General features: G+C 46.0%; 1 protein-coding gene across 2 annotated transcripts in view; it reads right to left on the minus strand.

The window, feature by feature from the left end:
* Positions 1–6,081: 6,081 nt before the first annotated feature.
* Positions 6,082–16,187, minus strand: part of DUSP16 (dual specificity phosphatase 16) — an 84,954-nt gene continuing 74,848 nt past the window's right edge. For both annotated transcript variants that reach the window (XM_082665535.1, XM_082665536.1), the window contains exons 8-9: positions 13,390–13,513; positions 6,082–9,858 (exon numbers count right to left, since the gene is read on the minus strand). In XM_082665535.1, coding sequence (XP_082521661.1) covers positions 8,691–9,858; positions 13,390–13,513 — 1,292 coding nt within the window. In that variant the 3' untranslated portion in view covers positions 6,082–8,690. The remainder of the gene's footprint in view (positions 9,859–13,389; positions 13,514–16,187) is intronic.

Below are 16,187 nucleotides of genomic sequence, written 5' to 3' on the forward strand. Positions count from 1 at the left end.
CGGAGAGCGCTCACCCAGCAGGCGTCCACGGAGCCCACTGGATGGGCCAGACATTGTGCCGGGGATACAAAAAAGGCTGAAGAGGAAAAACTCCAAGTGCTGCTGAATTTCTATGGGAGATTAGGAAATGAAGCAATTTGAGTAACCACAAAAGTACTCAGTGCAGTACTTGTTGCACATCATAAACGTTCTAATGGAAGAAAAGATTGCAGAAGCAAAGAAGTGGAACGTACGAACAGATCCAGGCAGGCAAACGGAGACCAGGAGCCGGGGATATAGGGAGGTCACTGAGGCCCACGGGGCTCCCTAGATTCCTCCAAGCCTCAGAGGGTGTTTTTTGTGTCCAAACAGCCTTAGGTATATTTGTAAGGTTAAAATTGATCCCACTTAGTTTAGCATCTCTCAGTTAAACTTTATCTGATTCTAACCTCGAATTTTTTTATTTTTTAAACCTCGAATTTTGATTGAACACTATCTTGTAAGGTTCTTAGAACCCGGGATAAAATGTAGGGCATAAAACAACTGGATGACAGCAGAAATATGAACATTCCAAGCTAAATGGAAAAAATAATTGAAAAAAAATGTAGACACAGGGAAAAAATCAATAGCTTCTAGCATTTTCTAAGGACCAAAAAATATCAAGATTGCTCATTCCCTGTGAACTGGAAAGACAACCTGGAAACCAGAGCCGGGGAAGAGGCCAAGGCAGCATCTGCCTCCTTCAGAGGGCAACCTTCTGGAACTGCTTCTTTACCCATCAGGAAGGAAGGCGGGTAGAGACGTCCAGCCAGAGGAGATAAAGGCGTCTGAGGGAGCCAGGGAGGCGTTGGAAGCACTGAGCTGGGAGTGGGGAGCTAGACCTTTAGAGTTTGTTGGGCCACTCTGGTGAAAGAAGCTCATCTTTATAATGCCTTTGGTGGTCAGGATTTTAGTGGGGCTTTAAACCATTCCTAGAGCATTTCATTAGAGTACAATCAAGAAAGATGTTCTGTAATTTTAAAATCTGTTAAATAGCTAAGGTTATTCTAGGAAATGTCACGGAGGGGAAGGCAGCCACATTTATTGAATAATGCATTCCCCCACCCCCACCCCACTGTGTTCAGTGCTCCTTTCATGTATTAAATTTCCATGTAATCGAGGATCTGGTTCTGGACTGTATTCAGATCCATTGATCTTTCTGTCCATACTGTTTCATGCTGGGTTTTGTTCGTTTTTTCACACTGCTTTTTTTTGTTGTTTTGGCGGTATGCGGGCCTCTCACTGTTGTGGCCTCTCCCGTTGCGGAGCACAGGCTCCGGACGCGCAGGCTCAGCGGCCGTGGCTCATGGGCACAGCCGCTCCGCGGCATGTGGGATCTTCCTGGACCGGGGCACGAACCCGTGTCCCCTGCATCGGCAGGTGGACTCTCAACCACTGCGCCACCAGGGAAGCCCACACACTGTTTTAACATTATAATTTCACAATACATTTTAATATCTGATGTGGCTAGACTAGGTACCCACCTACTCTAATTACTATTTTTTCCTAACTTCACTTTTTTTTTTTTTAACTTCAAACTGGCAGAAAAGTTGAATAATAAAAGGCATTCTCATAGTCCCTTCCCCTAGACTGACAGAAAGTGGCATTTTTCAGCTCTCAACCATCATTGTCTTTTTTTGAGTTCCTGGAGTATACAGAACCTGGCTCTGAACACAGAGACGTGCTTGTAGCTTTCAAAGAAGGAAAGACTGGTTGTCTACAAGCTGTCAAAATAGCTCAGAGATCACGTTGCATTATCCTCACTGCACTTAATACAATTTACAAATAAAAGCACATAACAAAGTGACGTGCAGACTGAGCCTGCGAGGACAGAGCTTTCTCAACTGTGTTGCAGCAGCTGATGGTCTGGACGTGGCAGAAAGGTGGCCTCACACAACGCGCAGAACTCCTCTGCCGCCAGCGCTCCATCCAGTTCTCTTCCTTCTTACAAAGACACTAGACAAAACAGGGTATATGAACTTAGATTTGGGTCCAAAGTAGACAGACTGCTTATTCCTGGGTAGAAGCAGAGAAGAACAATAGGAAATCTGATGTGTTTTGAAATAATTCTAGTTAATTTAATATTTGTGGTATGTGGTGGTTTTGCAACGTTATCAACTTTGGCTAAGTCGAGTTATGTTTCCTGGAATTCCCTTCCCTGTTCCTTTTTGGTTAGGGTTGGCCACAAGAGAAATTTGCAGGAGACTTGTCAGTGGGAGTGAAGCAACATCCACGTGTATTTGAGGACGTCGCTGTCAGTCAGGCCCTGGTGCACTTTTGGTGTGTGGGCAGCAGCTCCTCCGTCCGGCCCCACAGAACTCTGCCTTCAGCTTTTCCAGATCCTGGGCCAGGTATGAGTAATAACTCCTCCTTAGGTCTTCTGCAGCAGGGAGGATGAGGGCTTAGAGAAGGGAAGAGCCAACGTGGGTTCTGGTGGGAGACAGATGTGGTTCCAGCTTGTTGCTTGCAGGCTTCAGGTGTCTTGGCTCTCCGCCACTGCCCATCCATCCCTTACTGCCCATCCATCCCTCACTGCCCATCCATCCCTCACTGCCCATCCATCCCCCCCACTGCCCACCCATCCCCCACTGCCCACCCATCCCCCACTGCCCATCCATCCCCCCACTGCCCATCCATCCCCCACTGCCCACCCATCCCCCACTGCACATCCAGCTGTTTTCTGGACCACCTGCCCAGCGACTCCTGGTGAAGAAGAAACAGCGCAACTGGGGCTCTCATCAGCTCCTTTAATTGCTTAAGGTGAGTCTCTTGAACAGCCTTCTTATTCTACATCATTCCTGGTGGTTCTTCTCTGATTGAACCCTGACTGGTAACATTTTACTTTTCCCTCCTCAGTATTTTACTTTTTCCAATGGATTCTGGGAATCTGAGGGGTTTACTGTTTCAAGAGACAGTAATGCTGGATCTCGGTTGGTTAATGGCCAGTGACCTAGCTGGACGCTCTCGGACGTTTCAGGGATGGGGAGGCTGCCTGGGGTTGTCAGAGAGCCCTGGCTGGAAGTTTCCACCCCCGCTAGAGCACGAGGTGGTCTGGGTGGGGTCTCACGCCCCTTCCGGCTCTTAGATCCCATGTCTGCGGTTCTGATACATCACCCTCGAGAAGCAGTGAGGAGCGTCTTTGCCTGTTGTGTCTGAGCAGCGGCCCTGGGTCTTGTAGTGACTTTAATTTCTGAGTTGCCAAGGGAGAGCTTCTTTCCTTCTTTTTCTTAACTATGAATTAGACAGGTGTCAAGTGGCTCGCTTCCTTTAAGGACCTGTTTTGCTGGTCAGTCTATTCACCTCTAGTTATGAACCCCATCCAACAGGCCGCTCTACTGCAGCCTCCTTGTTTCACTAGTTGAAGTGGAAGATCAGTAGAAAGGCCTTCACCCCTTGTATTATGTGCATATAAGTTTACAATAAATGAATTGTGGGGTTAAGAGCAAGAGATAGATTTCATGGGCAGCTTTATAATGATTTTATAGATTTCACATCTTTATTTCCCTCAAAGTTTTATCATTCTTAGTAACTTACGTCCTCTGCCAGAGTGACTATTCGATGGAATGAGTTAAGGACTCCACATTCTCAGTGCACTCAAGAAATTGGTTTGGTTGGTTTGTCTTTGGTAAAGTATTCTCTAGCTTATTTCTTTGCTTTCTCCTCCGACGCGTGAAAAAGGTACATTACAGGTATTATAGACATGCTGTTTCCAAGGCTACGTAAACCAGTGGCCCTGGGGAACTACATGTGCCACTTACTCTTTCGGGTTTATTTGTAGAACTTATTTAGCTTTGGCATTTCCCTTAGCAAATCCCAAGGAAAACAAGGAATCTTCAGTAATGAGAGCTGTGAACAAACACGTATTAAAATCCTAGAGTGATTGAAAATTTTGTCTTCCTGTTTTGTTTACACCTCAGCTAAACCCAGATATGTAGTATTCAGTCGGAAATTACTTAACATGTTGATACTAAAGATTGAAGGGCAGCATGGAGAGAAGGGAAATGTTTTCTTCTTGTGGAATTTTCAGGTGTATGTTTTTTCTTAATTGTGAGAGAAGTAATTTTGCTTTTCTTTCCCCTACCCTGACTTTCATTCCTTTGTTAAGAGCTACATAGTGCCTCAGAGATGTCATTGTTGTTTATTGGTTTATAATAAGTAACACTGAATTTCTTGCACACACACAAGGCATGTACCTTCCATTCAAATGTTGTGACTACAGAGGGAAAGGGTAACCAGATAACTTAATTATTCACATGCTTCAAACCATAACATTAAAACTTTTTTGGCAACTAAATCTAGTTGCTTATTAGTATGAGCAGTATCTCATGTGGTGAGCTGCGTGTATGTGTCCATTGCTCTTAGGAATTTGTTCAGGGTCATCTGTGTCAACATAGGACATGATAGAATTTACTGACGATTTGATTAATTTTCTTCACCAATCAAGGCATATTCCTACTGCTACCTGTTCTATATAGTGAAGCATGATTTATGCTAAAAGCTTCTGTGAACCAAGTATTTTTAATTCAGTCTTTGAAACTGTCATACTTCCCCTGACCAGAGAACCCAGGCCACAGCTGAGCTCACCCTCTCCCAGTTATCCTGTTTGCCTATGACACCCTCCTACAAGGTAACATTCTGCATGTCCTATGGGAAAGCATTTCCAACTGACTCTGGGGTGTTAGCCAGAACCAAAGGAATGAAATTTGTTTTTACATAAGCCCAGTTTGACATCTATATGCACATAAACTGCAACAATATGATTGACTTGTAAACATCTTCCAAGATGGTGGTGTCATCCTCCAGTTGATTTTGCAACATTGTAAAGATATAACCAAGTATAATTTTGCTGTACAAGGATGAATGGGCCCCACAGAATGCAAGAAATACCTTGCTTCCCTCTTTCATTGATAGAGGCGGAAGAGTTATATTCAGAGAAAAGCACCTAGACCTAAATTTTGTTTACTAGACCTAAAACGTATCTGCTTAGTGTCAGAAAGCGAAAACCACCAGACAGGAGTATCTAAGACAAAATGACGGTGAAGGTTCTGAGGATAACAAGGTCTTGTTCACTTGTCCCAGTATCTATACCTTCCCCGTTTCCCCTTAGCCTGAGCCCTGGTCTGATGATGTCAGACCCAAACTAGTCCTTTGACACCAGCCTGCTGCGGCTGGTGGTCCCCAAGAGGCCCTCAGATCTGTCTGCGTTTAAGTAGTAACTGGCTTGACTTTCGGGCCTTCCAACATCTACAGCTTCCCACCCAAAGCCTCTCACTGAGACACCTGCTCCCTCCTGCCACCTCCCATCTCGAGGCAGATTTATGCCATGTGCCCTCTCTTCCTTTATCCCACGCCCACCTCCAGTTTTTGGTAAGGCCCTGGTCAAGACAGCTCTTCTGGTCTTCACTCACCCTGTCCAATCCTTCTTGTTTTTAAATTTCCTTACATCTGACTTCAACTCAGAAGCCTTTCACAACCAACTTAAATGATGTCGCCTGTGATTCTTCTTATCGCCACTATCCCAGCTGCTTGCACTGAAGGTAAATGCTTTATTCCTTTAATGCCTGATTCTTTACTAACAACCTGATGAGGCTGAGCTTCTGTTCTCATGAGTCATCATGCCCAGTGTCACTTACAAGCATCATGCGACACTGGGCGTGATGTACGCGGCAAGGATGGAGAACAGATCGTTAAATAACTACTCTCCCTCAGTTTTTCCTATAAGGATTATAAAACCGTCCACATATTACATTAAAATGCACCACAAATGTTTACCTGGTCTTTTTTCTTCCTACCTTGTACCTATTCTGGTTTCAGTCAGTCACCAAACCTGAGGTCATCGGAGGTTTCTACACCACAGTTGCGTCTGGCGTACACATTAAAGAATGAAGGCGATGGCCACAGACCGTTACCGCCTGAGCGTGTTCCCTGTGAATGATGGATCCCGTGACACAGCTGATGCCTCCGGCGGGAGGACAGCAGGTCAGGTCCCACCAAGGCCTCCTTCACCACTCGGACATGCTGTAGAGAGAGGTCCTTTCTCACACTTATGTATAAACAGGTACCAGTTTTGATTTTATTTCATCATATTAACATTCATGACACATCAGAATGAGAAATGCACAATTCAACCATTCAACAGCTTGCCTTACTACAAAAGAACACTATATTCATATTAAACATTTATACAGTCTTCCCACCTAGCTTTACAAATGTCCTAAACCATTTTCCAGCATTTCTCACGTAGAGCTCTAGTTCTATCGTATAAAATCACCATCCCGTATCATCTGGTAGGCTCCAGGGCTCCCCCTCGGATTCCACGCTGCAAAGAGTCAGCCACCGCCCTGCCCGGCCCTCGGCCACCCACGTGGCTCTGGGGCTGGCCCGAGAGGCTGCCCCTTCGGCAGGGCAGTCTCCATTCCAAGGGCTGATTACTCGACGTTAGTGATCAAGGACCAAAGGGTGTAGTACAGGACCACGTTGGTCACAGGAAGGAAGGGGACCATGGCCAAGAGAAATCCCAAATGATGGAAGGCCAATTCTGCCCAAAGATCGCATTAAAACCAAGTCCCACAACCCTCCTGAAACGTACAGCATTGGAGCCATTGATTTCATTTCTCAAAAATGTTCCACAGTTGTGACCAGACTCTGGAAGCAGGGAGCTGTTACACGTTTGGTGCATGTGTACATAACACATCAGAAATTACTGTGTGAAACCTTGATAATATCTGATTACATCCAAAATGTACATGTATATGGAAAAGCTAAATCCCTCTTAACAGAACTTCTCCAGTATGGTAACAACGCACTCCCTACGCAGTTCTCTCTCCATTTAATACCCATATCGTAGCCCATTATTTGTGCATAACCAGTTATGTTCTATGAAGCTCATAATCGCCACAATCAATTCAGTTTTGAATCATGTCATCTATGCTGGTTTTAGCAGTCACCATGGGAAACACGAAGGCACACCCAACTCAAAGGACTGTCCATTTCTCACATGTAGAAAAACCTGAGATATGAGTCAGCAACTAGCTACACTTACAGTAAAGAACAATGCTAACACCCGCCCACCACCCTAAAAAAAAGCTGCTGACGTGAATTAAGGCTTCAAAACAGGACCAGACTGTGGCTGACAAAACTCAAGCCAGGAAGTTTAAAAGCAGGTAAGTGCTGTCACTTGTGGACTTGTTCTAATCACCTCCTATTTTCAGCTGCCAGGATTGATTCCATACAGTGATTGTAGGTCACGGACGGAGACCACTTGGTCCCACTCCACTTTGATATGTCCGTTCTACTAAAAAATGCTGGGGTTAGTTTCTGAGAACAGCTTGGCTGTGTCTTTCCGCTCTGCTCGCAACGAAGCAAAATTCAACCGCCTTCTCCTCACCTTCCTACACTGTTTCTCTCTGAACGTTCGTTGCTTACCAAAGCCTCTCTCAGCCCTATCAGTATGAAAGTCTAATTATAGAAATACCACCTTGGTCGCATGCTAAGGGAAAAAACCACTGAGAAAATAACAGTTTCCTGCTTCTCCTCAGCAATTCCACCTTCTCTAATCCTTCCGCAGTTTTCTGCCTCTTAGTAGTTTCCTATAAAATGCTGCCTTACCGTTCCATTTTCACAAGATGCATCTGCACGATGAACCCGAAATGGAAGCCGTCTAGCGCGGCTGAGGACGAGACGGTGCTGCTGCTCTGCTACCGAATAAATTCACGTCTGGCTTGAAATTAACCTTCATCGAAAGGGTTGACAGCCCCATCTCGAACAACTCTTTGATTTATAAAGAGGGAGGGAGACTTGTTTAGCCTCCCAGCCTTAGCTTAAATTGTGATGCTGCCAGACTCCTGGCTGTTACATTGATCCTAGATCGCTTCCTTCCTTTCTTTCTTCACAAAGCTGAGAAGAAGAACGAACAAATGAACGCCCTCCATCCAGGCCCGACTGGAAATGTGTGCAGAGACCGTCTGAATTGGTCTGAAAGGGGTGACTAGCTACCTGCCTGTTCACAATGCCTAGAAAACGGGCCACCAAACCTGGTAGTGGTGAAAGCCCCGACTTTCCGTCTGAGGTACTGGGGTTGCTCTATAGTAGATCTTGGCAAGGCCCCTAATGGTCGGTCAGCAGAACGATGCTCTCATCGCTCGGCTGTCAGGTGCTCTTGGGTTTGTGAATCAGCTTTGGATGTGGTCATTTCTCTTGGATTTACCATTAGGTTCTGTTCCTAATAGGTTCTCCCCGCCCGACCCACAGGCTGGCTCAGTCTCAGCACTAAGGTGCACTATGGAAGGGACCGGACAGGACTAGTATTTGAGATCTCGTTGTAGCACGACAAGAAAATGGTGGGCGCGTCTGTCCTCTGACACCAAATAGAACTCGATTTAGTAAGAATGATGAGAGGATGTGCAGTCCACTGCATAGAATTGTTTCGTGTGCCTGGGGGGAAAGCTAGCCTCTGCCCTTCTTCCACTTGTGTTGAGAGAAATACTAGCTGCTCTCTCTCAAGTGCAGGTATTAAAAGAGAGCAGCGGTGTTGATCCGTGTTTTGCTTTTACACCATAGCTCCATTTTCCAAAAATATATATGTATGTACATATATATATTTCAGATTTACAGGGAATATTTTTTGTGAACAAGAAAAAAGCTGTCCATAGAAGTCACAAGTGTCTTTCTTCTCAGGAGACCTCGATGATTTCCATGCTGCCTGAAAAGCTCGACTGGCTGCCCACCTTCCCCAGTTCCTCCCGCGACCGGTTTTCGGACATGATGCTCTCGCCAAACTCCATCTGGCAGCTTCTGCGTTTGAACTGCTTCTCGAAGGGGCTCTCCTCGTGCCAGCTGCGCCGGGAGTCGGCCCTGTCGCTGGGCTTCTGCCGCCGGCGCACGGAGTGGCCTGGGTCGCCGCCGCAGGCGGGCAGCTGGCCGCAGCTGAAGGCGGGGGGGCCGGCGTGGCCTCCGTAGACGGCCGAGGCCGAGTAGAAGTGAGGGGGCTCGGGGGCGAAATACCAGCTCTTGGCCAAGGAGGGGGCGGAGGTCTGGGGGGCCAGGATGTCCGAGTGCCAGCCCTCGAGGCCCAGCCCGGCGGCGGACGGGGCCAGGTGCTGCTGGCTGGCCGAGAGGCCGAAGAGGAAGCGGGGCTGGCAGTGGTCCTCCACGCTGCCGCTGCGGGGCAGGGGCGACAGGAGCGGCCTCCCCGCGCGGGGCCGCGCGCCCTGGCCCTCGGGGGCCCTCGGAGGCTGGGGGCCCCGGGGGGGGCTGGCCTCCTCCCGCTCCGGGCTGGCCTCGGGCGTCTGCTCCGACACCTCCCGCACCGGGGAGAACTGGCACGGCTTGCCGGCGCCCTCCAGGGCGGAGGAGGGCTTGTAGGGCTCCGGGGCCGCCTCCGGGGAGGAGAGCCCGCGCAGGGGCGCGGCCGCGCCGGCTGACGGCGACACCGCCTTGATGTCCAGGGAGAAGGAGCGCTTGAGGCGGCCGCTGTCCTCCCGCCGGTCCGCGGGCAGGTGGAGCCCGTTGAGCGCCTGGACCAGGGGGCCGTCGTCGGGAGGCGAGGGCTGGGCGCCGGGCGCACCGGCGTGGGGCACAGGCCGGGGCCCCAACGCCTCGGGGGGAGCGGCGGCGGGACGGGCGCGGGGCGGCCCGAGGGGCGGCTGGCCTCCCTGCCCGCCCTCCGCGGCGGCGGCGGCGACCGGGACAGGCTCGCTTGGCTTCTCCAGGTGCAGCAGCTTCAGTTTGCTCTTGGGCCCCGCCGCTCCGGTCTGGCTCTTAATCCTCTTCTCGTAGTCCAGGAGCTGGCCCAGAAAATTGAAGTTCGGAGATATAGTAGGTCTTTTTTCTTTCACAAATCTATGAAAAGAGGAAAAAGCCTAAAAGGCTTGAATTTGACGACTACCTGTTATTGTAAGAATGTTACTAAGCTACGGCAAGTGAAGAGCTGCGACAGGGAATCATCAGAGAGACCCTTCCAAGACCTCTGTCAGGTGGCTGGTTTAAAACTTGGGGCAGAGGGTCAAGGAGGAGATGAGGGCCTCTGCGTCGGGGAGCTTTATAGCCCGAGCCCGGAGGTGCTAGAAGGCGGGAGGCCAGGCCCCTAAAGTTCTAGGTTGAGCCTCCTTATTTTCAAGGACCCAAGGCTTCCAGTGCAACTGGTAAGAGATGATTCTTCCCTCACCACCCGGGATGACACCGCCCCTCCCCACCGGCGCTGCCATCAGAAGTACAGCTTTAACAGCCATGCGCCACCTTCAGCTTCCCAACATCAAAGGCCCCACAGCCACTTCAAGACGTTGCACATTTTTAATTAACGATCAAAAGAGAGAGTATCAGATGGCCAGGGCATCAAAGCACACACTTCCGAGTTCCTTCCCTTTGGATTCGGTGTGACAGAGTAACCAGCTACACAGTGGGCTCTGTCTGCTAAGCATTATGCGAATGCACTAAAGGGAGTATTCTCTCATTCAACTCTCAAAACTACCCTCTGTCAGGTGGGTGTCATTACCCCCATCACAGAGGTACACACAGTCCTTAGGTGACTCGCCCTAAATCACACAGCTACTAAAGGACGGTGCCGGGATCCAGAACCAGGTCTAGGAACGTCCCTGGTGGCACAGTGGTTAAGACTCCGCGCTCCCAATGCAGGGGACCCAGGTTCAGTCCCTGGTCAGGGAACTAGATCCCGCACACATGCCGCAACTAAGGAGCCAGCAAGCCACAACTAAGGAGGCCACCTGCGCAGGTAAGACCCAGCGCAACCAAATAAATAAATTAAAATATTAAAAAAGAAAAAAAACAGGTCTGATGTCTGGCTTCATTTCTGTAACCACCTTGTTTAAAAAAGAGTCATCAAGGGATCAAAACTAGTTATAAACAGCTTTTCTGTTTCATTGTAGAAACAGAGACTCTTTAGAAATAGTAGATACATTCTTTAGTGGCCCCTGACCCTTAAGGCCACTTCTCAGAAGATGCAGGAGTGAAACTACACTGAAAATTTATATTTGGATAAGGAAGAAAAGAGAAAAATCAAAAATAAACTCCTTGGAAATCAGTAACCTAAAGCAAATTAACGAAGCCAGAAACAACTGCCTCAACTGTGACAAGTGTACATGCAGGACCCTCGCGATGAGACCCGGCAACAGGATGGAAGGGCGCCTCTCCTGCTGGTTTCTACTGGGCGCAGGAGGACCTTAGGGAGCAGCCAGACTGCAGGACGCGGCGCGGTGCGGACACAGGGAGGACCCACCGCCTCAGCTCCTTCCTCAAGTGAGGAGCTGTTCAGGTAGCTCATTTCTTTTCTCCAGATTTTCCAATTTGAGAAGAAAGTCCAATTGTTACAGCAGGCCTGGCTCCACGTGCCTGTATTTATCGATCCTTTATCACACGCAAACTAACCACCTCTATCCAACAAGATACACAGGGGACTCCGATTCAGGCGTCCCTGAACACAACCCCAGTCCTTGGTGCTGCTGTCACTGGCTGCCTTCTGTCTGGAGAAAGGGGGGGTGGAGGCAACCCCCTCAAAATTATATACTTAAAAATCTGGGCAACTCTATGCACAGCCACATGCAAATCAGGTTAGAGCACACCCTCACACCACACACAAACAAACTCAAAATGGCTTAGAGACTTAAGTATAAGACATGACACCATAAAACTCCTAGAAGAGAACATAGGCAAAACATTCTCTAACATAAATTGTACCAATGTTTTCTTAGGTCAGTCTCCCAAGGCAATAGAAATAAAAGCAAAAATGAACAAATGGGACCTAATCAAACTTACAAGCTTTTGCACAGCAAAGGAAACCATAAATAAAAAGACAACCTATGGACTGGGAGAAAATATTTGCAAATGATGATGTGACTAAAAAGGGCTTAATTTCCAAAATATACAAATAGCTCATACAATTCAATAACAACAACAAAAAACCCAATCAAAAAATGGGCAGAAGACCTAAATAGACATTTCACCAAAGGAGACATACAGATGGCCAATAGGTACATGAAAAAGATGCTCACCATCGCTAATTATTAGAGAAATGCAAATCAAAACTACGATGAGCTATCACCTCACACAGGTCAGAATGACCATCAAGTCTACAGATAATACGTGTTGGAGAGAGTGTGGAGAAAAGGGAACCCTCCTTCACTGTTGGTGGGAATGTAAATTGGTGCAGCCACTACGGAGAACAGTATGGAGGTTCCTCAAGAAAACTAAAACTAGAGTTGCCATATGACCCTGCAATCCCACTCCTGGGCATATCCCCAGACAAAACCATAATTTGAAAAGACACATGCACCCCTATGTTCACAGCAGCACTATTCACAATAGCCAAGACATGGAAACAACCTAAATGTCCATCAACAGATGAATGGATAAAGAAGATGTGGCGCGCGCGTGCGCGCGCACACACACACACACACACACACAATGGAATGTTAACCATAAAAAAAACAATGCCATTTGCAGCAACATGGATGGACCTGGAGATTATCATACTAACTGAAATAAGTCAGAAAGAGAAAGACAAATACCATACGATATCACTTATGTGGAATCTAAAATACGACACAAGTGTATCTATGAAACAGAAATAGACTCACAGACATACAGAACTGACTTGTGGTTGATGAGGGGGCGGGGAGAGGGAAGGTCTGGGAGTTTGGGGTTAGCAGATGCAAACTAGTATATCTAGGATGGATAAACAACAGGGTCCTACTTTATAGCCCAGGGGACAATATTCAATATCCTGTGATAAACCACATGGAAAAGAGTATGAAAAAGAATATATGTATGTATAAATGAATCACTTTGCTGTATAGCAAACTTAACACAACACCGTAAATCAACTATCTACTTCAGTAAAATTCTTTACAAAATCTAAGCAACTCTAGATTGCAGGAAATTCTACTCAACGAATGGAGTTTGACCATTATTTGGTTTTATACTTGCATATATTGGGATTTTTCCTCAGTGAAAGAGACACAGAATCTGAAGCACGGTAGGAATTCTACAATGAGTTTCTCCTGGAGCGTTTCTTTCTCGTGTGTAAATTAGAACAAATGATATTTCCCCAACCAGGCAAAGATACAAACTCAAGTAACAGGATGGAGATCTCTGTATTTGCTCTTCCTTAAACTTAAAAAGTAGCTGAGGATGAACTTGATATATGTGAGGGCAGAATTAGTACTAAATTATAAAAATGCATTTTTCTCCAATCTTTGAAAAACCATTTAAAAATCCAGTCACCTGTAAAGAGTATAACTAAAATAATCATGATCTGCTTTAACGTGGTCACCACCACCCTCTCCCCCACCCACCATGTCTTCTCATGATTCAGGTCAAAGGAGAAGCCAGTCTCACAGGGCATGTTCCTGTCCTCACCTGTAAGCTTCATCCAAGGACATATCCATCCTCTTCATGATGTAGGCAATGGCGATGGTGGCAGAGCGAGAGATCCCTGCCAAGCAGTGCACTAGGACACATCCATTGGAGGCTTTTGCTTTCTCTATGAGTCAAATTCAGAAAGGGTCGTTAATGACAACTTTGTTCAGCAGTGAAATCTTATTTCCATTTACTCACACAATGGCTTTCATCTGGCAACTCGAAGTAAAGCCCATCTATTTACCTATTTTTCCTTTCAGTATTCTTTTAAGGAGGTAGGGGAAGATGATTTCCCCACAATTTACATATAGAACAATGAAGGTCCACATGTGTTAATAAGCAATGTGTCCCTAACTCAGGTTGCCTCTTATTCAGTACTTTTCACCATGTGTTTTTTACATTATTATTTTAATAACTTTCCCTGAGTATAAATCACACATTGTGATCACGTGATTCTACTTGTTTAGTGTAGAAAACTTCAGAAATACAGAAGAGTATAAAGAAAACAACATCCCAAATCCTAAGATGTAGCTAATATTTTGTTTACCTATGTTGTCTGATACTTAAGTTTTTTACGAATTATGTAAGAGATACTACATTTTTTCCAGCTTTGAGATATAATTGACATAAAACATTGTACTTTAGGTGTATGGCATAATGATTTGATATATATGAGCGATTAAATTAAAAAAATTTTTTTCATTTTAAACATATGTGACACATTAACTGTAAAAAGCAGGGAGGTGGGGATGGGGAGAGACTTAATCACAGTGACACCACATCATGACGCAGGGACGCCAAGTCAAGCAATTTGTAAAACGCCGACTCAGAATCCACCTTCCTATAATTTCCCTATTTTTCTCTGGGAGACTTTTCTGTGTGTCATAAAGTGGCTCACTTTACTTGCTGAATTTAAGAAGAAGCCATGTGTGTGCCATGAATCAATTTCAGTAGGTCACCTTAATGAGGACCAGGAGAACTCTGACCTCTTCCTTGATCTCCAGGAGAGACTGTCTGACTGCGTCATGCTAACTCCCCATAACATGGTAGAAGGACTCGTGAACACTGTTAGAACCAAGAACCAAGGAAATCTGATCGCACGGTACTGCCACCTCTCACTGTAGATGAGCTTTAAAAGCTTTCTCGTGGACATGGATGAAGGTATCCCACGCCTGGAAGCAACTACCATTTTAGCCAGTACAGTGACTGCCTTATATCTGAACAATTACGTATGTGCTTACCCTTTACCTACATGCTGCTGCCAGGAGCTAAATTCTTCCCTTTTCATCCTTGTTTTCATTGATAACTACCAAAAGTTTACCAAACCTTATGGTAAAGTTCTCGTAATTAACAAGGTATCCAGGGAATCTGCTCTGGCAGCTGAGTAATACAATATACAATAATACTTCAATCTCACCACCTCTGTTATACATATAATAAATTCCCAACGTATAGGACTTATCGTTTGTTACGTACAAAACACCGTAGAGCTTTAAGGTACTACATGAACAATCAAGCAGCTTCCCTTTAGACAGGGAAATCAAACACAATAAAACAATAACAAACGAACACAAAACAACATTGAAACAAAGAAAAAAGGATCACGCTATACAACCTAACAGTATATAAACACACGTACGTCAAGTCCAAGCCTTCCTGGGCTACACAGCTCTCTTCCTCCTCTCAACTATTCAGTATTTAGCCTATACTGCTCTTAGTATTTCCTCTTTCACCTTGGCTGCTAAGAAGCTCAAAGGAAAGGTGTTCACTCAATTTCAAGAGATAACTAATTCCGGTTTTACTGTGCCTTTCCTAGTCCCATATTACCTGGCTCTTGCCCTTCTGTCCTGCTTTAATGGGTACGCGTGTGAATGTGTGTTATCTTTTGATCCCAACCTCTTACTGTAAGCTGCTTCAAATTCTTATTGGAAGTAGGCTGGCTTTAAATATTTTTTTAATGTTGACAGTACTCTCTCATCATTTTTAATAATTATCACGAAACTAGACTAGGAGGACCGAGAAGGGTCTTGCTTCTAACACTCCCCAAAGCGTTTAACACTGAGCACACAGTGTGAACCCAGTAAATACTGGCTGGCTGACCGATACATACTTTAAAAGGTAATCTTTATAAAAAATTTGAAAAAGGCTGGAAGGAAATAAAGCAATGATGATAACCGATGTGTTAGGATGTTGAGGTTACAGGTTTCTTTTTCAAATGTTCTGCGTGGTACTTACACTGTTCTTACAACTGCTTTGATGATATATTTTAAAAATCTAAAGTGATTATACTTAAGTGGGGTTCATTAGAACACATTTCTTGGCAGAACTGAGTGCTAAACTGAGTCTCTTAAGGCAGAGGAAGTAATACCTGTCGACCTGGCGGAGAGGAGAAGGGAAACATTTGAGAAAGACCCACGGTGGGGCTGGACCACCACTCAGAAAACAGCCTTGGCTGGCGCATGCTGGGCGGGAAGTGACCGGAGAGGAGGGTTCGGAGGTGGGAAGCAGGTGTTGGAGAGTCTGGGAATGTTGGGCTAGGGACTCGAGGCAATTAAGGAGCCTCTGCAGGTTCCTGAATAGGGGGCAACAAGAAGGCGCTGACGGGGAAAACCGGAAATAAAAAAAAAGCAGGCTGCCACTACAGCAATCCAGGAATTAAACAAGATGTATCTATTTTTTCAATTTTATCTATTTTTCAGTTTTTTCTATTTTATCAATTCTAGGATTAAAAAGAGAGAGGGGATAACAAATGCAATGGGTTAAGAGGGAGTCAGTGACGGGGAGAAGTTAAAGAGGCT

The sequence above is a fragment of the Grampus griseus genome (genome assembly GCF_964374135.1).
Source record: "Grampus griseus genome assembly, chromosome: 11".
NCBI classification, from domain to species: Eukaryota; Metazoa; Chordata; class Mammalia; order Artiodactyla; family Delphinidae; genus Grampus; species Grampus griseus.